The sequence below is a fragment of the Apteryx rowi genome, unplaced genomic scaffold (assembly GCF_003343035.1).
Source record: "Apteryx rowi isolate R43461 unplaced genomic scaffold, aptRow1 scaffold_1056, whole genome shotgun sequence".
In the NCBI taxonomy this organism is placed as follows: Eukaryota; Metazoa; Chordata; class Aves; order Apterygiformes; family Apterygidae; genus Apteryx; species Apteryx rowi.
In genome coordinates this window covers 34,801-57,153 of record NW_020447260.1, presented here as the reverse complement: position 1 = coordinate 57,153, position 22,353 = coordinate 34,801, and the positions used below count along the sequence as shown (strand labels likewise).

Here is a 22,353-nt window from a genome sequence, read left to right as displayed (position 1 = left end):
TCCACTGCAGGAAAGTAGGTCATCACAGGGAAAAAAGACTGAATCCAGTGTCTCAAAGTATAATCCGTGCATATCGTTGCAAGCAAAGGCTTGAGTCGCGCTTCTGGCTTTGACCTCTGTTCCAGGTTGTGCTCTCAGTTTAATGGTAGATGCAGACTTTCTGCTTTAGCTTTGTGCCTGCCTGTGATGGGGATCAGCGAGTACTGCGAAACTTCCTAAAAGCAGCTGGCATCTACATCTTTGTAGTATTTAGATTTCGCCAGCACAGACATCCTCTTGACTACTTGCTTGAAACACTTCAAGACCTGTGTGGTGCAGCCGATAGGCCGTCCTTTGATAAGGGAGCAGTCACCTGACACTCAAGAAGTTTTGTTCATACAAGATCTCTGCTGCGAGAATAGTTTCAGCTAATTGTCATTATTTAGCGAGAATAAATGTGTTACATAAAAGCTTAGCGAAAAGCCCAGCAGGATGGCAGAAATGCTAGCTCAGTCACTATTTTTATGCCCCAAAGGTCCATATTTTCTAAAACTGGAGTGGAAGATATTAATTTAATCTTTTTTTCTGTATTCTTGCTCACTGAGGGCCTGCCTGTTCTGTGATGGGCTGCAATCAATGCATTATGTGCCAGTTGTGGTTGTTTGAATCATATTTCCACATTTCAGTGTCTAGACTTCATGTTTGTGCGAGTTTTGTTGTACCTTTCCAGCTCCAGCGTTGATTTCAGTTGTTTTTGGCTCCCAGTTTCTATGAGAAAATCAAATGGACTGTGTTTCTCTCTTTCCCAGTCCCCAAAAAGAAGGGAACATGGGAACTGGCAGAATTTAGTTTCTTAGGCTTTCTTTTCTGCCATTTTTCTCCCTTCTGAGAGAATCTGCGTGTGGATGAGCTGCGTTCTGCCATTTGGTGACTAGTAGACAAAAGTGAAGACAAACCGCCAATGGCTAGAGATAAATCCATCCCTGGTTCTTGGACAGAAAAGAATGTGCTGTGAAAAAGGGGGGTGATCTTGGTATAAGAGATAAAAGAGAGAAAATGGAAAAATACACATTTTAGAAATTAAAAATGTTATAATAATCCACATGAGAGCGTTTTTTTGGGAGTAAAGCAGCCTTTTAATTGACTTTAACTGCTGTGCTTTGTTTTTAGCTAGAAGCTTTCTTGCACTTGCAGATATTCAGTGCTCTGGTCACGACTGTATTTGCATTCAGTGGGAAGGACACTTGGTGTGCGTTGGGTAAGTCTGGGAGAATTTCTCTGCTGTTCTTGGAGAAGTCGATAATGACGTGGACGTCAGTTGCATTAACCTTATTGCGACTGGAAGCTTGGACAGGCTTCAGCATCATTAACTGTAACTACCAAAAGGAAGCACTGACTTAGGAAGAAAACAGTGCATGAACCTGATCTGAGACTGTATTAGGTTTTGATTCTGTAAACTAAACTCTTGGCATATAGTGAAGTGCTTTATGGATAAATTGGTGAAATGAAATAATCACAACTCATAATTAACTTGTAAAGCTAGCTGCCATGAAATTTAAGGGGATTAAGTGTGTCTGAAAAATTGGTCATATGGTATGCGAAGAGTAGAAGGTTGGGGTTACAACCTCTCTGTGCATCTTTGCTGGTGTATCGGCCATTTTGCTCCCACTTCTCTCCTGGTGTTTGAGGTGATCTATCTTGTTGCCAAAACCTTGGCTTTACCTCTTCCAGAGATTACGATCCACATAAATGTTAGTGTAAAATATTCCATTCCTTACAGATCCAGGATTCAGTGGATGCTTTTCAGAGCCTGGGCTGGGCGGAGCAGCAGAGAAGCAAATTTTTTCCACCCTGCCTGAGCTTGGGCAAGCGGAAATTGTGTCTCGGAAGCCATATAAGGCAGTCGCCTCTTGCCAGGCTCACCTTTCCACTGGGAGGCTCGGGAAGGGAGCAGCCCTTGCTCTCAGTGAGAGCTTAAGGTCTGCCCGGCCTTTGAAGTTGTTCCCTGCAAGTCTGACACTTGCTGGAGGTGTGGTGTGGCAGCCCTGATTAGGTCGCAGCAACTCATTAACTTCCTGACTTGTGGGGCTTTAACACGTTGTCCCAAAATGAATCTGCAAGCTTGTGATTCAGAATGAAACTGCTATAAACTGCCTGGAACTGGGAAGAAGTTCACTGCAGTCAGATTATGGCATCGTCTCCTGTCACTGGATTTCTTCATTTCCTTCAGCAGTGTCTGATGCAGGTGCTGCTGAAGAGACGGAACCAGGCAGGACTTTGCTCTTCTCCGAAACAATAGTTCCCATGTCCCTCTTTCATTGAAACAGTTTTTTAAAACACTGATAGCACCTGTCTGAACTTCCAGGGGTGCTCAGCTGTCAGAGCTGATGAAACCTGAATTGTCTTCTCGCAGAATTAAGAACTTCCTGTGCTACCCATAAATAGTCTCTTTTAGTGCATTGGAGCTTTACTGGCCAATTTCTTTTGAAGGGTGCTTTCGGTGACACCTGCGACAGACCTCGCTCACTGGTTTCCCCACTTGCTGCTTGCCAGAGGAGCTGTGTTTTGATGGGAGCGGGGTGGTCCGGTCGCATGCTCTGCTTCCTTCTCCAAGAACAATTAGTGATTAAAAAGAACCGCAGTTATCTGAGGGCTTGTGTGCTTTTCCCTGTCTGGGCTTTTGGTAGGGAAGTTCCTGTACTTACCCTGTCTACTTTTCTACTCTAAGATCTGAAATGCTTCCTGCACTGCTACTTTGAGGGAGCATTAGTGGGGTTCACGTTCTCTAATGTTGTTGAAGGGGTGAGGATGGTTACTGTTTGGTTTCTGATAACTTCTGGGCACTGTGCACCTCAGGAGTGGCCTGGTTTTGACACATGTAATGGTAGCTACTAATCCTCATCCTTATTCCAGAAATAAAGTATGGTTTTCTAAAGGAGAAGGAAAATGATGCAGCTGAACGATTGTATCGTAATAAACCATGCTTCCAGCCTGGAGTTTTGAGCAGGCCCATGAAGACAGGAAGTTCTGAAACACGCACAGGTTTGCTAAGAAAGCTGGGTTTAGTTTAATCTTTAGGAACATGGGGATAGGAAGAGGGAGGCAGTAATGGATAAAGCAAAAGATACTTAAATAATCTTTATGAAAGTGAACGGGTTATCTTAAATCTGTTTGAAATATGCACTGTAGTTGATGTGGAACGTAGTGGTGATTAAAACCAATTTCAAACACTTTCTAGAGGCATGATGCTGAAATCCTTTATGAATATATCAAGGACTTTGTCGTGCATTAAAATGGTGCAGCAGTGATTACTGCATTAAAATCTAGAACACTCTCTTTTTGTGTTTCTTAAAGCAAGAAAAAAAAAAAGAGATTTATTACCTAGAAGGGTTGGTGTTGTAGTGTCAGGCAGGTTTCCATGACCTTCCCACTGATACTCTGCAGTCATTTGCACTGGAGATGTAGCTAATGCAGGTGCTGCCTGGATCTTGCTCCAAGTTTTAGCTTTCTCATGCAATTAAAGCTGTTGAACTCAATAGAAAGGCCTTTGTCTTGTCACTAAGACTAAATTTAAGGACACTGACATCAGGAAGAAACATTCTTTTATTACAGCCTCAAATGGGCTCAGTTAAAAAAGCAAAGGGCTTCAGCTAACTAGAACTTGTGTGGATTGTTATATTTAGACCAAAAATTCTGGTCAGACAATTAAGTGACAGCTCAGTAGTCATACCACTTCTTTTGCATGTGTGAATTAGATTAACTGACTAGACTTACTCTGTAAGGCAAAAGAGATTCTCTCTCTTAATGTATGAAATCTCTTGGGAGTTTTGGGCATAGACCCGGTGAGGCTTTTTGCAGGTCTGTGGTCAATCTCTATTTAGTCAGCAGAGGTGGTATGTTTTTACTGTTCTTATCTTAACATTTTTCATGTTCACTTTTGAAATTTGTTGTAATCTTAACTTTCACAGGTGTCCTTGCGGGGAGCAAAGAAACATCTGACTTTTTTTAGGGTAGGTTTTGCCAGTTTAGAAGAGTATGTTCTTTCTTTGACTGTTTGTCACTTTATTTTTGGAGCAAGTTTGTTACCAACCAGCCTGGCAGTGCAAATAAAAATGTAGTTAAAACAGTGTGGGTTCTGTGCTTTGCACCGAAAGGCCTGCTGAAGGAAATGGAGTACCTCATTTAACTCAGTAGTGGCTTCTCCAGTCTGCTGCGTTCAGCTTGCTATCGGAGAAAAGCAAGCACCACCGAAGGATGGTGTTTGCTAAGAGGCAGTTGGCAGCGATGTGTTAGGGAAGGGTATTTAACACACTGAGGTTATGACATGATAGAAAATCTAATGCGGCTGTTTTGCCCAATACTTCAGTTGGGATTTTTGGGGGCAGCTTCCCTCAACGATGGAAAAGATTAGCATGTGTGGTTTCTTTCTCGCTATCTTCACGGGGGAGTTAGTGATGTGTAGAGAATTTCAGTGTCTCAGTGGAGTCCCTGTTGAATGCTGACTTGTGTTGTGTTTGAGTCCCGGTGAGTTTTGGGTGACCTCTGCTCAGGTGTCCGATGCCTGAAAACAAAAAGCAGCTGTGTCCGAGCTGGTTTGAGTGCCTGTGGTACTAATGGCAGGATTTCTTGGGGGTTCCCTTAGGCACCTCTGTAGGATTCTGGCTTTGCTGACTTGGGTTTATCGCCGCCTGTTCCAACAGAGCTGGCTCTCGCTCCTTGAGGAACGTCTGCAGATTGTTTTAAGTAGAACTTTGGCAGACTAGTAATTACGCTTCCCTTTAAGTGTCAAGAGGGTATAGTTGGGCACAAGGAGAAAACTGGCCCAGACTTGTTTTCCTAGGCTCAGCAGTGTGCGTGTTAGGTGAGATGTGTTCTGGGATGGTTGAACGAGTTAGTCAATCTGATCTCTAAATTGCCTTTCTATAGTTTCTCTTGCAAGAAAAGTAGTAAAGCTGTGTGGAAGATAAGGATCATACTGATGTTTCAGCAGCTAGTTTAAGCCATCTTGTGAGCACACAGCCAAGTGAATCAGCTCTCGTGTCTTAATGCATCCTAAAACAAATTAGACTTTTGTAAGCAAATTTGGTGGGTTAGAATTGCTATATTTTCATTAAAAGATCTCAGTGGAGAAAACGTTCTTTAAAATTCAGCCCTGGGGTTGTGTTGTTCATTAACTGATAGTCACTCCTGTTTACCTTGTGCGATAAGTACAATGTTAAGAATGGCTAACAGGGCCGATGCCGTCACAGCTGCCCTTCAGATAGAATTACTCTGTTTTTATGGCTTGGTTTACTGACAGGTGTTGTATTTTTTTTTTTTTTTGAACTCAAATAAATGCAAACAAGCAGAACATACCTCTTCTAATCACAGATACCGAGTTTTCTTTTGTTCTTAGCAGCTTGGTAACACTGTTCTCAGTACAAAGGTCATTTAAAAATGTGACATGTCAGGCCAGCAACATACTGCTTCTTAATGAGGCTTAAAAACAGTGTGTAGCTGCCTGTTAGAAGCGTATTTGACTCTGAGACAGAATAGAGAGGAGGAGGAAGGAGGCACAGGAGCAGCTTATTGGGATGGGATTGCTCAGATTCTTTCCTGTACCGAAACTCCTGTATCTTTTGGTAGCCTTCAATACTAAAGCACTTGCAATTCAGTTGCGTAATGGGGTTTTGATTTTTCTCTTGTTATGCAAATGAAGCACAGGTGTTTGACAGCGCATTCATGTTCTCAGAAGAAAAGCAACTAAAATATCTTTTTTAGAAAAACCCCGCACTACGTTTTAAAATTATTCCCTCCTGTGTTTCATACTTGAAGCTTATGTCCTCCTAATCTTGGCCCCTCCGCTGCCCCAAAGCCACCATTCAGCAAGGCGGAGAAGTTTGACAGAGAAGTCCTCAATGTGTTCATTACTTCATTGCCACCTTGCTTAAATCCTTCCATCCCTCCTTCCCAGAATATGCAACTGGACATTAAACTGAAGCTTTTGAACGTTAAATTCCTTGGTGTCTGTGAAGCTTCATCTCTAGTTTGAATGTCTGAGGGCTCTTGCTGTAATCCTGTTCCCTCAGCATTAAAGCTCCAGTACTGGAATTTCAGCACCTTCAGCCTCGCCTCAGTCTTTTCAGCTCTTTGACTGTTCTCCAGTTAAAACTAGGTCAGAAACCACTGTCAGCTTCTGATATTTCACTGTGCCTGTTTTATAAGTTGTAACCCAGTGTTGCTCTGTGTTTAATCACTTGCTTTAATTTTACTTATTAAATGTCTCATCCTGCTTTGCACTAGCAGCCTGACATAGTAGAGCTGGTAAAACTGCTCAAAATAACCTCTTAGCTATAAAAGCAATGTTACCTTGGTTCAGTCTGAAAAGATGAATTACCTGCTTCTTATGTATAATCCTTAAGATGCCAAACTGGCAGATTTTTTTCTTTCACCAGTTCACTCTAACTGTACATTTGCTAGCAATTTGCGTACAGCCGATTTGCTAGCTGTAATTAACCAGCTTCTCTTCTTGGCTGAGTGCCTTTCAACCTGATAGGTGAAAGAAAAATAGCTCAGAAAATCAAAGTAGTTGTAAACCCAGACTGATGAAGAACACAGGAAAGCAGGTATAGTGGAAGTTATCAAAATACTTGTTTTTAACTGAGAGTTTTAGCTGACGGTACCCATTCAGCATTTTTATAAAACTAATACTGGAATGGTACTTCAAGTCTGAGCCGAGCGCCTCAGTATTCAGTGAAATCCTCCTTTCTTTAAGACAGACTTCACTGAGCTAGCTAGCAGTATTGGAGTACTTGGGCGTTCTTGCGTGCAATGTTTAAGTGTGTTCTTACTTTTCAGCATAGCTCAAAAGCTGTGGTTTTTAAACTCTCCATTAGTCGTAAGCTCGAAGTTTTCCAGAATGGTAAGTTGTTATATTAACCTGTTCTTTATATACTTATCTTTCGTCTATGTAACTTTTGCTGCTCTGTGAACCCCTTCTAGGGTCTAAGGATCACTGGGTTGAAAACCGTTGGTTGGAGGTACCAGTGTAATCCAGCTCCCGTTTACGGACCTGAATGCTCTACAAATACTGCATGAAGTATTTGTAGCTGTGTTTCACAGATGGAGGAGCTGGAACCCAGAGGTGAAATGTTTTATGTAAGGTCACCCAAGGAAAGCTTCTGACGGAGTGCAAAAGGAACAAGTTTTGACTCTAAATCTTGTTCTCTAGTCGCTTTACATCACTTCCACAGCATGGCCTTTAGCCTCGGATGGAAGAGCTTGGCTGTTATAATCGGTTATGATAATTTTCTTATTTATGGTGGAGATGAGGGGAAGTTGTTTCAACATGTTGAAGAGGCAGTATCATGACATTTTCTTATAGCTGAGGATTTTGTACAGTGCAAAGGCTAAAACCAAAATAAACAGCCTGACATATTTAGTAGTTAGTACAAATACTTGATACAGTTAATTATAGAAAAGCTTCCTTTAACTATTTCACTTCTCTCATTTCTAAGTGTGAGGGTGACTTATTCATCAATGTGTCTTAGGTCTGGCCAAAGCAGTGGGAATGCATGTGCTTTGTAGTCATTAAGGGTCAGATAAAGATTGTCCTCGAGCAGTTTTTGGAGGGTAGCCATTCAGAAAACAAAGTTAACTCTTGTTTTGAAATAAGAATGATAATTTTGTGGCTCTTGGAAGGTGCTTTGCTGGAACACCTTCGTATTATATAGCAATGTGACTACTAACGGCGAGTTGCTTTATTTACCTCTGTAGTGGTACAAGCCCCCTCTAACTTCATTTGTTACCCTACGTAACAGTTCAGGACAGCAATTTGACAGAATCACATTTCAGATTGAAATAAGAGGAGGATTTAAACAGAATATAACTGTCCAGAAAAGCAGGTGAATATTAACAGTGTGCATGTTGTTCTTTGAGCAACAGAAATAAAGAAGTCTCGTCTTGCCGAATTGGGTCCCTCTCCGCCGGTGCGGCGGCATGGCTGGATGTAGCTGTGCTGATGAGCTGGCTTGCTGCCGCCTGGCACACGCCTATCGCCCGGCTTCTGCTTCCTGCTCCCAGGGAGGGGAATGAATCTTGATCTACCCTATATTTAGTAGCTAATCCTAACTTTTTTCCTTGAAGCTTACTGAAATCATCTTTTGTCGCTTGTATCCACCTTCCAGTTTTGAGCCCCTCGAGAGTGGGAAGGATCGCAACAAAGACACGTCTGTGTAGTTGCTGTGATCCTTCTTGGGAAATCAGACCGAAAATGCCACCGTCTTTGCATTTCACAGACTTAACTTAGTTGTCAAAATAGACCAAAAGGAGTACTATTTGTATTGTTTTGGAAAGGCTAATCAGTGAAAACTACCATTTCTAAGATGGATGATGGCAAGCCAAGTGACTTTCCATGATCGAAATTGCTTTCCTCAGGACGTTCAGATGCTTCTTTGTTTCCTTTGAGAGGCAAACACATCTCAAACAGCCAGTAAATAGTCAGAAAACCTCCCTCTTCTTTTGGAGGAAGCCTTCATTCAAGACATCTTGTACTAGAGGAATGACTTTTAAAATATTAATCTAAGAGAATCTAAACCCCCTCAATGATTCTTGGCTCATAAAACTGTTTAAGTAAAGCCTTTAGGGAAAAACAGAACTGCTGTTCACCTTTAACAGAGTTGGGAATTTTGGATGATTCAGTTTCCTTCTGCCAGTTTTTTTTCAGTCCTTTCCCAATTTAACAAGATCATCTGATAGCTACAATAAAATTCTGCTGCAAAAACAAGCAGTGTTGCATGCAAGAGATGATTACCCAGGGAATATTGAGCATGGATGTCTTAATGGGATTCTTGCCAGAACTGAGGTCTCTGTAAACTGACTTGTAATGCAAAAGTGTACAGACACTGAAGCCATACTACTTAGCTTTCATCGAGAGAATATTTTAATAATTATTAAACTTAAATAGTATTTCCAATGTGTGTAGGCACTATGGGAAATTTCTTTGTGGAATAGTTTGTGTTTTCTGGTGAGAATTGCCCTGTGTTTCAAAAAACAAATCTATGAGGATTAGCTTTCCTTTGCCTGCACTTAAAAATACCAATACTTACCTTCTTGTTTCTATCCTATCTTTAATTTACAGTGTGGTTGGTATATCTGTTGCCAGATCTAACTGTGCTAAAAGACACTCACTACTGCTGTGTAAGAAAGGGGTAGATTCAGGCCACAGGAGGTGACTTAAATTCTGACTCAATCTTTCATTTTAAAACTTTCTCCCCCTTTATAAGCAAATTATTATATTTTTGCTATTTTTAGGGAAAAAAGGGATGAATTTGGGGAATTTGTTAATTTAACATCAAATGACTTCCCAGAGTTCTATTCAATTGTTCGAGAGTAACAAAGCAGTAGAACTATTTCTAGTTTTGTGCTTTAATTTTTACTATGAATTTGCCAGCACAGCATTATCTTGTTCAAGTGCTTTAGGAAATATTGTTTCAACTTGTTTTATGCTTTCCCAGTTTTGCCTTTTATTGCTACAGAGGAAAAATCCCTCTGGAAAATGGTAATAAAAAGAACTATTTGTGGTAATTTGATTTCTGATGTGCTAGCAGAAAAAAGGAGGGGGTTCTTGACCCTGCATCTTGGGCAATTGGATTGGGCAGAGCAGGAAGAGACCCATACTGAGAAAGGTAAGGCATTTAAATTAATGGACATTTTTTGGCTTGAGAACACAATGCTGACTAATAAAATTAAGACAGCTTTGAGGTCTACCAGTCTCAGCTTCAGTGAGGGTCTGGAACACCCTTTCATAATGAGCAACGGATGCAGAAAATCCAGCAACACAAAAATGGAACTTCCTTTTGAGAGAGATACAGTAAATGTATCAAAACTGCTTGGATTTTGACTTGGAACTGAAAGAGACCTCCTGGGTTATTGCACTAAAAATGGGAATGGTTTTATGTGTTTTGATAACTTTTTCATTATAGACATGTATTGATTTCCAGACTCTTTTGAACAGTTGTACTAAGCACAGACAATTGCATGAGGATGCAGACGGTCTCTTTCCCTTGAAAGCCTTGCATACTCAAACCTTTGGATGCAGAGGGAGTTAAAATGCTTGGACTTGGCCATTTGCAAAACCTCACTAAGTAGCCCAGTTTTGTTAATATTGAAGTCAGAGTTTTGTAATGATTAAACTACAGATAATCATCCTTTAAATTCTCCTGGCAGTCTGGATTTAAGCATAAGGAGTTGAGGCTTTAAGATTATTGTTTCTCTTGCTGGACTTGATGAATAGGTCCCCCTCAATCCCCAGAAAAGCAAAGGGGAGGGGGAATAAAGGGAATGCTGTACCAATGGGAGGTGAGCCTGTAGTCTCCAAACTTGGATTCCCAAAGGAAGCTGACTTCTCCATCAGTGCTGAAGATACGTAACTGTGAGTTAAGTGGGAGTGAGGGGCGCTTAGTGTCACAAACCCAACTTTGACCTTTTCCTGTTTCTTAACGTATACATACCAAAACTTGCAGACTGAGATCAAAGAGTGTGGCATGGCACTGCTTTCCCACTCTTACCCGACTGAGAACTGCAGCCTCTTGATACTGCTTACTTCAGGCAGTGAAGTCAAACATCCTGCCGTTCTCCTTGGAAGCCGCAGTGACGGGATCCGGTGACCAACTGGCCGTTCGAAAAGAAAGTATTATTTAGAACAGAAGTGTTGTGGCTCTTAAAATGAACCAGACTATGCCTATGTCTGCTTTTCCCTAAGGCTTATAGTTCTCTATTTGCAGTGTCTCTCTGCAGTAACCTGTCCCCTAACAGTTGTGCCCTTCTCTAGAGACAGGTAGGTTTAACTCTTCAGTGTTCTCTGGATGTCCTAAATCCTTTGTCTGGAAAAACAAAGCTTGTATTTTCTTTGGCACCAGACCATTGCATCCTTAAAGCTAATCACCCCTTTAGTATTTATTTAAGAGCACTTTTCTGGATTTCTTGCCTTGGCTCCCTGCCTTTGCTCTCCTTTAGCTGCTTATTGAGCTGGAATAACAGTCAAGAAGTTTTAAGTCATCTCTTACAGTTATTTCTGTGGCCCGATCACATATTTGTTCATAATTATTACATAACAATTCCATATCCATCTTGCTACTCTTTAAAAATAGTAGATTAACTGCATTTGAATTGCCGCAGAAATTTGGGAAGGGGGATTGCAAGAAGTCATTTGGTGGTTGCTGCTCTTGGCAGGGGATGTGAGAGGTATTGTAACCTGTTTGTCTTAGAGGTCTTTCCGCAGCCAAACTGGGTAGGCTGTTTTACAGTGATCAGAATAGTCATGCTCTGGAAGATGCATTAGGTATTTAGCAACTAGCATATGCTAAATAAAAGTATTTTAACTTGATAACTGTTTCTCTAAGGAATTGATCCTCTCTTTAATTTTCCTTCTGAAAGCATGTCCAACATGTGTATATGCGTAGCTTTTCTTCCTAATGGAAAACTACCGTACCTTGTGCTAGCCAAACATCTTGGCTTAATGATTGCAAGCAACGTGTGGTTTGTCCCAGGACTTTTCCCTGTGCGCGGTAAGTCGGAGCTTTCTTTACCTTTCACAATATTTGCCGTCTGGTGTTAAAGATGATCCGAATGTCATATTTTGTGTCAGAGACATCTGTTCTTTTGGAGTTTAAAGGCTTATTTTTGCACATAGAAGATAAGTAAAAACACAGTATGGTTCTGCACTAGGAAGCAAAGATTCCTTTGAGGCACGTCTGGGAAGCTTTACTTGAAGTTACCAGGTTGAAACTAGAAGAGTTTTCACTGGGCTTGAGCATAAAACTTAACAGAAACTTGAATTACCCTTTACTATGTAAAGTGTTGCAGCTAGACTGAGTTTTGTTCAGATTGCGTGCTAGTGCCATGGAGCCTGCGCGTAACAACAGGGCTTCAAAGATGAGTCCCACCAAGGAGCTTCGTGCTCTGGGCAAACGATACAGAAGAAAGGTGGGATTTGCAGAACTGCGTGACTGCTCCCCTAGTGCAGCAGGAAAAACGGTAGCAAACTGCCATGTACCGAAGCCATGTACCGTCACCGTGGGGCTGGCAGGCATCAGCCTCGGTTAGTTGTCATGCAGTCATCTGGGTTTTGGGGGTGGCGGAGCAGGTGTTGGGATAGGCCGGTTGGCTCTGCTTATACTATTTTTCGGTCTCTCCTTTCCCCTAGTTCCTCTTTAGAGAAAACTTTCTTGCATCTATTTTAAAGCGACCGTGCAGCAGGGAAGCATGCTGAGGTTTTTTGCCTCGTCCATGCACTGCAGCGTGGGGAAGCGGTGTTCGGCCGTTTCGGTTTAAGTTTCCAAATGAAATCTGCGGCTAAGAATCATATCAACAAATACACTGCACTTTGTTCAATAAGATCTTTTTAACGTGGATTAGAAGAGATCAGAATAACCAGGCATGCGTGAGAGGCCAGACTCCATGGCTAGCTCAGCTCTCGTGCCTGTGGGGTGACATCTTGATGACAGTGGAGTTTAATTGCTGTCTAGTTTGCTGATACAAGCTATTGTCCATTTAGGGACCGAGTTTCTGCTTTACATTGCATGCACAAAGCCTTTCGATTAGGCTATGCTTTTTAGCTTAACAATCGTGTTTTACTCTCTAAACTTGCTCAAAGGTAGCATTTCCTGTGTTTCGAGGGGGCTGGCATCTCTGATGTTCAGGCTATGTAGTGATGTAAAAGTCTGTATGCTTGCGATGCTTTCTTGGGAAGTAGCTCTGAAAATTGGAATTATCTCAGAGCCACGGTTTCAGGAGTGTCAAATCTTTTAAGCTTTGTGCTAATGTTTTGAATAGAAAACTTCAGTTTTCTTATAGGGCACTCTTGGTTTTGAGCCTGAAAAGTTGGATTACTGAGGAAGTGACATTTGTGCTGTAATAGCCAATTTTAAATTATGCAACTGTAAACAAGGAAGTCGGTATATGTTTTGCAGTTTAGCAATTTAAACTTTAAAATACATAGCTTAGCATTTTGACTGATGTAAAAGCTCTTTATCATTTTATTGCTACTTGTAGTGTGTTATGGCTAGGGTTTGTGGGTATTTGATATTACAGTGATAATTTGCATGCATTAATGGTCTTAGGGAAACCATAGTTTATAATAAAAAGTCTCCACCTCTTAAACCTTCATCAAAAGCACTTTTTTCTAACTATTCTTATTAAAAGCTTGGGTATTCACTCTTCCCTCCAAACACACACTCCTTTCTAATGTTGGGGAGTGGAAGAGGGAGGGTGCAAGAGGGGGGACCTGGGCCCAGCAGAAAGAGATGCTTGCATCGTTTGGCAACGCTTCCCGCGTCGAAGTGCTGAACGGGGTAATATCGGAAAGGGCGAGCGGACAGATGTCGCCTGGGTTGGCTCCGGGATGGCTTGGCTGCCTTGCGGTGCTGTGACCCCTGCCCAGAGGCTGCGGGTGTCGATCCCGGAGACCCCGGGAGACCCCGAGCCCTTTGGAGGGCTCCGCTTTGCCCGTGTTTCTGACCTGGGCAGCTGACCGTGGCGAAAGCGGCTAGTGACACCTCATTCGAGTAGAGAGCTCAATTTTTGTTTTAGTGTTTGTAGAGGTAGGATTTCCAAGACTGTTTCCCTGAGAACACTGGATTTGAGTAATAAGACTAGTAACTCGACTCTAAGGTGTACGTAGCGTAAAAAGCTCTGGAAGGCTTTGCAGGTTAGGTCAACAAAAACTACGCAGAATCTATCATTTTAAAGTCTCCGCAGACTTGACTCCATCTGCAGCCTGTTAGCGTCCTCAAAGGAGATTGTTAGGGGGCCTTAAATAGCCGATGCAAAGCGTATTGCAGAAAGACAGTGTTTTAATTCTGTAAGTAATAGATGTTATATAATAAAGATATTCAGAAAGTTTTTTACTGCTGTGTATCTGATGGGTAAATACAAGCGTTAAAAAAAGTCCTGCGAGAAGTCTTTTGTCGCTGCCTCCTGTGCGGTGCTCGCCTCTCGGGAGGCGAACTTTTGCTAATTGACTACTAGTAAACTTGACATCCCCCTGCACCCCCCTCATTTAAAGTTGTCGAGGGTATATTCAAAGGTTTTTCCACTGGGATTTATATATTTTGCTACTTCTAATGAACTTTGGGACTCTGATGTATAGGTCTCTTGAGTCCTCACAACTAGATGCTGGATATATTTGCTTTGTTTTGGTCTCTTACTTTCCAAAGTCTGTGTGATGTATTTAAAACAAAATGCAAGTGGAAACCTAAATCATTAAGATGCTCTATTTGGGTCTGCAGGGCAAGTTTTCACAAGCATTCAGGTCTGCCTGAACTGAGTATTCTTTTTTCTTTTTCTTTCTTTTACCATTCCCCAGCTGTGCTGAGGAGTGAAGGGAAGTCAGGGAGGGAGAATATTTGGACCATAATGCAGGGATAAAAGAATTATAAACTAGTCATAACCAAAGAATTAAAGGGGAACCTCAGTGAGCTTGGGATATTAGTGTGAAATGTATGAATTTTAAGTGATATCCATTTTTTCTCATCTTTGCAGTTGACTTCTGACTTGATATGTATGATAGATGAAAAGGCCATTGGTGGCCTTGGGCTTAGCATAATTTTAATATTGCTCTGTATATTTATTGAAATTCTTGCTACTAATTTTAAATGTTTGCGAGAAGCTTTACATTCTGAAAATAATTCTCTTGTTCCAACATAAATAAGGATAAGCTTTCATTTACTCTGTTTGCTCTGCGTTTGTGACTCTCAACATCCAAGAAAATAGACAAATATACCAATACTAAGTATAAGCAAATATTTTTCCATATAACACTGCCTCCAGTATAAATTCCAGTAAATGCATAACAGAACTTCTCGAAACAACGTATTCTTTAATTATTTGCATTTCCCCGAAGAAACAGGGAGGTTTCCAGCTGGTTGCTTGACCTGAGCATTTCAAACGTCTGAACCCTCCTTTCCTCCTCCGTCGAGCTGCTTGCTGTGCAACTCGGCCAAGTACTACATCCACATGCGCTTTATAAGATGGACCGTAAAGCTTACCTTTCTGGTCCTATGTAGGAATATCACATCAAGTTTTTCCACTTGATGTTTTTAAAACCTCGCACTAGCTTTGTCTGATCTTACCTATTAAAGTATTTGAATAGATTTACATTAACTTTTGTGGCTTTTATTGCCATTCTGAAGTGCACAAATTTTTTACATTCTGGTGTTCCTGCTATTACTTAGTATTGTATTACCACTTGGAAGAAAAGCTTTTACTTCTGAGTATATGAAGCTGGAAGTAACTGTAGTCTTATGTAAGAGATGGGGGGGGAGTAGCCATTAAATCCATTTTTAAATCTACAAAAGTAGCATTGACTTTTTTTTCCCCTGTTGGAACTTTAAATTCCTTTCACTCTTTACTCAAGCTTCCATTTGCCAGATCTAGAATATTTAACTGGAAGGAACTGTTATCACGTTGCTATGCTTTTATCAGCCTTAGGAATATATATTAAGCATTTCTAGCTCTCCTGGCTCAAAGAAKGTAGAGAACGAAGATGAGCGTAACAGTGCTAATAAAAGACAATTGTTTTGTGGGGGGTTGGGGTTGGGTTTTTGGTTTTGTCTTAGTCTTATGATGTCTGAAAGTACTGGTTTTACCTTTGGAAGTCATTCCTAAAGAGATTTTGGGCATTAGTAGTTGATAATCTTTCAATCTATGTATCAGAAAAGCCTTCTGTTGAAACAACAGTGAACACAGAACAGACAACATGTAATTATTAATGAGTCTTAGTTGCCTACTCTTGCTATATATAGTTTAGAAATAATAATTCTTCTTACATGGCATTGCTTGTTCTCTGGTTCCATGTGTCCCAACCACCATGCTCGTTCACATTTGGATAGTATAAAATACTGTCAAAGTTGCAGAGAAATGTGTTAATCGCAGAGATAAGTGTCTTGTACCTAGCCTGGTGTCAGGAAGCCTGCTAAACTGAGAGGTGTCTGCTTTATAGCACTTGAGCTGCTGCATTCTTGCTTTAAAAAAAAATAGTAGTATGATTTTTGTCTTCATCCTATTCATCTTCTAGTTGTTATTCTTGGATATATTTTAGCTTTATTCCTCTGTCAGATGATCAGGCTGTGCAGGTGGCCGAGTTGCAGACTGATTTGTCTTGTTTTGCCTCATAATTGAACCCAGAAACAGTTTCATCAGGATTCTTGAGTTACCAAAGATTCCCTGACTCTCGTAACTTGGCAAACTCTGGGAAAGGTAGACTTGGGCTTGCAGCAGTACTGCTATATGGCAGAGCAGCTGACTTCCTAAAATAAATAAATTACATATATATGCATTTTTTTATTTTTTAATATTTTTTTTATTAGAAGGAAATACAGAAACAGGGGAAAGCCCTTGTTACCCGCCACCAAAGGTGGGTGGCATGGCATTTCTAGGAAACTGAACAAAGGAAGTTAACTGCTCTGGTTTTACTGGGGAAGAAGATTTAGATGACTTTTCAGAAGATGGTGAAGGCTTTTTGGAAACTGTCGCAAGAACACTTTACAATTGGGGTTTGTTCATACTAGAGCGTTCAGGAAAGTTAATCCAAATGAGCTCCAGATATAAATTGAAATATGGTTTTAATTCAGTTCAGTGTAATTCATCTGTTTGCTTTTGTTCTGAATGAAGGTGTCCACCCAGGAATTTAATTTCATCTAATAAAAGTACTTAAATTCATATCCTTAATTGTATTAGGGGGTGCGTGTGTGTGTTCTTTTTCCCTGGGCGTTCTCCAGCAGGCAGCCTTTAGCCAAGGCACTGGGTATCCGCGGAAGGGCAGCGATGCGCGTGCAGGTGCAGTAGTGGTGCTGCTGAAAGAAGCAAGGACCTGCGTGCTCTCCTCGCCGGCTCTGCATGAAAGTGGTGTTCAGGCCGCGTTCAGACTGTGCGAGGATCTCCAGTAGCCGGCACTTCCATGCGGTACCTTCCGTTAAGTGCCGATGGAGTCGTTACGCTGGTATTCCTGTGCAGCAGATCACAAGAAGTAGCAGCCTCTAGGCATAGAAGGTGAAGTAGAAATCGAGTATTTCAGGAGTGCAGCAGAATAAAGCAAAGCTAACGTTTGCCATTTAACTTGCATGAACCCTAATCTTTAAGTTTGAGATTACATGTTCAATTTCAAACCATTTTGTAAGTAGATTAGTGAATTTGTAAGTTCTGCAGTTAAAGCTTGTCCTGATTTGTGTAGCAGTCCTTTTATGTTGTTACTGCTTTGTTATTCCACTTACACGCTTCATATTATCTTCTTATTCCGCTTAGGTAATTCTCCAGATTTAATCGCAGAACTTCATGAATTTATAATTAGCAATACAAGATATTTACTCAGATTTTTTTAATACAAAACTGCTTACATGTCTCCAAATTCTTGTTCTCTCAAGTACGTTCATATGAATTTATGGACACATTGCACAGTACATGCTGACACCGTGAACAAAAAGCTGGCCAGTCTGTCTATGAACAGTGTGCTATGGTATGCAGTGTCGTGGCACTCAAGGAATTTAGTGATCTCTGTACGAAGAGCAAGAAGTTGTTTATTGTTTCTTCATAAAGGTTATTTCATGCCTGCAAAATTCACTATACAACACAAAGTGAGTGCTGTCAGCTTCAAGCATATTCTTACTTTATAGTCATAAATTTATAATCTAACAAGTTTGGGTGTGATGCAGACCTTTTAAATTATATTAGATAGGCTCTTAAAAGGCACTGAAGACTCTGTCTTATTACGAGCTTATTCATCTGCGGTAAAGGATTCTTCTTGCTAGGGAAATTTTTTTTTGTTAATGTCAACTTATTGTGGCTCATTCTTCACTCTTGGCCTGAAAGCCTTTGGAAAGGTCTTACAAGAGACGATGATAAACTTACGGGCTTTCAGGCTGTTAATGCTTTTGCTGCTAGATGTAAATGTCTGTTTCTGTAAATCAACAGAAACTTTCTGTGCAAATCAGCATGGTTCTTGGTAAGTGCAGGCAATGGGACTGCAAAAGGCCGGTACACACCTACTGCCTGAACTTTCTCATGAAACTCTTCTTAGCACTTTACCTGTGAAAATGTCTCTGATTTATGTGGAAATGTGTCCATTTCTAACTGACATATCAAGCTATTCATAAATTCTTCTGTCTTTTGGAGGATTCAGTGTCACCCACATGAAACGTCTTTTCCACCCTGTGGAGCACAATGCTGTGCTGCAGGAATATGTCTCTTAGTGTTTCTTGGAACTCTTTACATGGCTTAGGAAATGAAACCAACGCAGTCACAATACTTGTGAAATTAAAACAAAAAAACCCTTTATCTGAGGGTGACTTGGATTTCATAAGTTCTCTTTCCCTAGAGTTGAAATCTCAAACACGAGTTTGAATTGAAAGCCTTCGTGATCATTGCAGAATCCTAGCAAAGCTGTGCTAAAGACTAGGCTTTAGTCTTTTGGCAAAAAGACTGACTAATTGAATTCAGTTGTGTTTCTGTCCTGAGCAGAGTGATTTAAACTTAACAGTAGTGCAACTTCCCAAAATGTAAGCAAATGAGTATAAAGGAAAAGACTGATTCTTGAAATGGGCGATGTGAAAACAGTGTTTTGCAATGAAGTTGCAGTTTGCTTTTCCAGTGAATTGCCAGGTTTCTGTTGGAAAAAAAAATTTGCTTAGTGCCTGCTCAGACCCAGAATTGTAATAAAATTTTCCCTCAAACATCCACTGTTTAACTCTTAAGTTACGTCAGCTATCTTCAGTGCTTACGTATTGTGTGCTGGAAACGTGGCTTAGGGGTCGGGAAGGAACTGAAACTGAGCTGATACTGAGATGGTCTGCTGCTTTTTCCTCCCCCTGAAGTGTGGGTGGATTTTTTTTCCCCTTTTTTAAAGAGTGATTAGTGTAACCAGTAGTAAAACAATAGTTTTATCCCTTTTTAGGTACAAATCACTGTTTCAGGAGGTTTTGTGTTTTCCTGACTTAGACTTCTGCATATTTCCTAGAAACTTCTCCCTTAAAATAAAGAGGAAAAAGTATTGGTGAAAAATCAAGCTGAGTTTTTTTTGGCAGTGAATGTTGGAGCTTTTAAGGTAATCTATCTTTCTTGTTTTTGTAGGATGCTGTGACATCAAAACCAGTAATCCAGTTTCAAGGAAGCCAAGGGGTAAGTTTGTGTATGAGTTGCCTTGGGAAGCTCTTTACTGGCTTGCTCGTACAGTTAATCTGAGTAAAGTATTTGTTTTGAATGTCTGTCCCATTCTAGTTCAGAGTGATGCTATGATTTCTGAAAGAGAGAGGTGTGAAATTCGTGTGTGGTCCAGGAAAGAGCGTTTGCTCAGGAAAGAGCGTTTGCTCATTGATCGCATGGATTGTCTCTCTAAGAACTTTTTTCCCCCTTAATTTTCTAACATTGCTAAATCCCTAGCTGTGCAAAGTGATGCAAGTGGTGAAACCTAATTTTATAAGGCCGTGCTGTTGAGCAGAACAAGGAAGCCGAAAGCGTAATGATGGTAATACTGTCCTGAGTGCAGCAATCCACAGAAACCTTGCTTGTGTCCTGCAGAAACACCTTGCCAAGCCTGGTAAACTTGGTGCAAGACTTTGTTATGGATGCAGATTATTTACAAGTAGTGTTCGGAGGGTGTTACGAATGTACTGAAGCTTTATTTAACATGCACTTTTAAATGACTGTGCAGCTTCTGTGAGTATCAAAAATCTTTTTCTATTTAGGAGTCTTATTTCTTTAACTTCTGTTCTGATGACTGAACTCCTCCGAGGTATTTATAGAAGTTTGAGACTGTCATTCCAGTTTCTGACAATGTAGAGATTTAATTGCTAGTTTTTCTGTTAAAGTAATGTAACACTTCAGTGAACTTTAAAAATGTCATTTATATATCTTTTAAATACAAGAAGGTGTGTGTTAACTTTGGTGCTCTGCATAAGAAAGGGGAATATAATTTCATGTTCAGTTCAATATAAATGTGCTGCTTGTTGATGTGCTCTTTTGTTGAATCGCATGTGTGAGAATTGAGTCATCTTAAATGTCGTGTGCTGGGATGCTTAGGAATAGGAAGGAAGGTAACAAAATGAGCAGCTACTTTAAAACTCAGTCAAGAATCTGAACTCAGTTGTAAATTTTTTAGTTTTTTGTGGCAGCACAATAAAGCTTTCAGAAATGCTTGAATTAAGTATGTGTTAAAGTCTAGCACATATCTTCTTGCCCATGTTTTACCTTGTGATATTAGTCTCACTAGTTCCATCGTACTCTAACAAAACATAGCAGGAAAGACATTGTTATTGAAATTCAGAAGAAAAATACAAACCTTTTTGTCCTGGGAGATAAAGAAAGGAGCAATTTCCAGGGTTTTTTTTCTTTGTTTAGAATTAAGCTTCCCAGAAAGCTTGGTATGAAAGCTTAGATAAAAATCTGCAACTAAAGTTTGGCGAAATTATAAGCGAATGAAAACCAGAACTTTTAAGGATGCCTGATTTGTTGTTACTAGATGAGCTGACAGCTTTGCCTGTAAGAAAAAAGCTAAAAAGATTGCACCCATTTTCCTTCCCCTTTGCAGTGCACTTTGTAAGGATCTAAATCTAACTTCTCCTGTAAATGTGCTGAAGCTCTAGAAATGCCTCTTCTTTTACTTTATCTTCCTCCTCCGAGGAAATATAAACAGTTGCAAAATTAATCAGAACAACTTAAAACACTCCACTGCCCTCGGCTACTGCGCTCTTTTGTGTAATGGCTTTGCCGTGGATGTGGTGTTACCTGCCAAGCTGGGAGCAATTCTTGGGACTTGAGCATTTTCAGGTTTGGCAAAACCCACTTTAAAACAGTGCAGTTGCTTATAAAAAGATCAGTCTAAACTGATGCACTTAATTATATTTGTGGCCTTAACTTCCAGAAAGCAATCTTTTGGTGAAAGGGCCGTCAGTCATATGCAATTAATGCCTGGGTTGAATGAAAGAGGAGTTAAGCGGTGTGCTTGCATCTGATGTTGCCGTGTAAAGAGGGAAACGTGGAGACCTGCAGAGTGTGAGCAGCGCCGAGGCGTTGTGGGTGGAAGGAGGATGTTGGCAGCACAGAGCTGACCTCTGCTTGCCTTGTTTTCGGCTGTTTAATTAATTGCACTGTCGAGTAAAGGCCAAAGGTAGAGCTTTGAAGAGAGCGAGAACCAGTTCAATTGGGGCAGATAGAAAGAGCTCTTTGTCCTTTTAGTATTATTTTTACTGGGTATGACAAGAAGCTGGCAGCTGTGTAACCATCTGTTTTTAAGTGTAGTACTCATATATGTCAAGATTGAGCCTTGCTTTAAGGAATTAACAGCAGGGCTGTAAATACTTTCTAGAGCGCGTTCTGTAATTTAGACTGAAAAGATAAAGCTAAATACAGTAATTGAGCAAGCTCTCAAATTCAGATGATCCCATTAAAACTTTTTTGTTTAGCTGTTTATTTTTGGAATACACTTTTTCCCACTGTCTCAGTTCCCCCCTTTGCCTTCATATTTTACTTCCTAATAAATGTTGCTATGGAGACAACTTCTGTATAAATTTTGAGGGTCATAGGTTTTGTCTAGCACAAATGTCAGAGTGCGATTTAAAGTAGTGTCCAGTGACACAAGATTCTAATAGTGTGACCTTTCCTTCTGTGTAAATATCCCTCTCCCTGCTGCTTCCTCTCATTCTTTAGAAGCCTCCTCACTTGTTGAATCTCGTTATCTACGGTGGGTTTTAATCACTGTGTCCATGTCTTCCTTAGCTGTTCCCAGTGCTGCAGTGTAATGAACTCTGTCAAGGAGACTCTCAGCGCTTGAATACACAGAGAGCAACTTTCATCTTTAATTAAACAGGGGAGGGAATCGGCTAGGAACCGAACGCAGGGTCGGGCGGGACGGCAGGTCTGCCGGCCAGGTGCTGAAAGCAGGGTATGGGCGGCTTTAGCCCACAATGTACCAACTGTTTCAATGACAACTTAAGACGTCAGAAGGCAAAAGCGTCTGAATAGATCCTGGATTGAATCTCATGAGAGTGTTTAAGCTGTAAATGATCTTTGCCTTAAAATGCATTTCTTTATACCAATGCTGTTTATGTTCCTTACTTTTTCAGCGTACATCTGTGTAATAATCAGAATTTTGGTAGTAGTAGGTAGGTCACACTGGTGGAGTGTCTCTCTGCTTTGAGAGATGCATGGCAATACAAAGATGCGACTATTGGGATTTTCCTTAAGAGCGACATCTGTTTGTTGCACTTTTTCATCCCCAGCCAGTTTTTCTTTGGTTTTGTAAATTTATATGGAGTCGTGAGCATTTTGCTTGTTTCGAGATGCATGCAAATTAGAATTCAAGAGCTTTAGTACCAAGCTGTTATAAATGGTGGCAGTTGATGCAGT

At 40.7% G+C, this 22,353-nt stretch overlaps 1 protein-coding gene across 1 annotated transcript in view; it reads left to right on the top strand.

The window, feature by feature from the left end:
* ELL (elongation factor for RNA polymerase II) overlaps positions 1 to 22,353 on the top strand; it is a 56,465-nt gene that overhangs the window by 6,891 nt on the left and 27,221 nt on the right. The window contains exon 2 of the mRNA XM_026069178.1: positions 19,081 to 19,128. Within this exon, the coding sequence (XP_025924963.1) occupies positions 19,081 to 19,128 (48 nt within the window). The remainder of the gene's footprint in view (positions 1 to 19,080; positions 19,129 to 22,353) is intronic.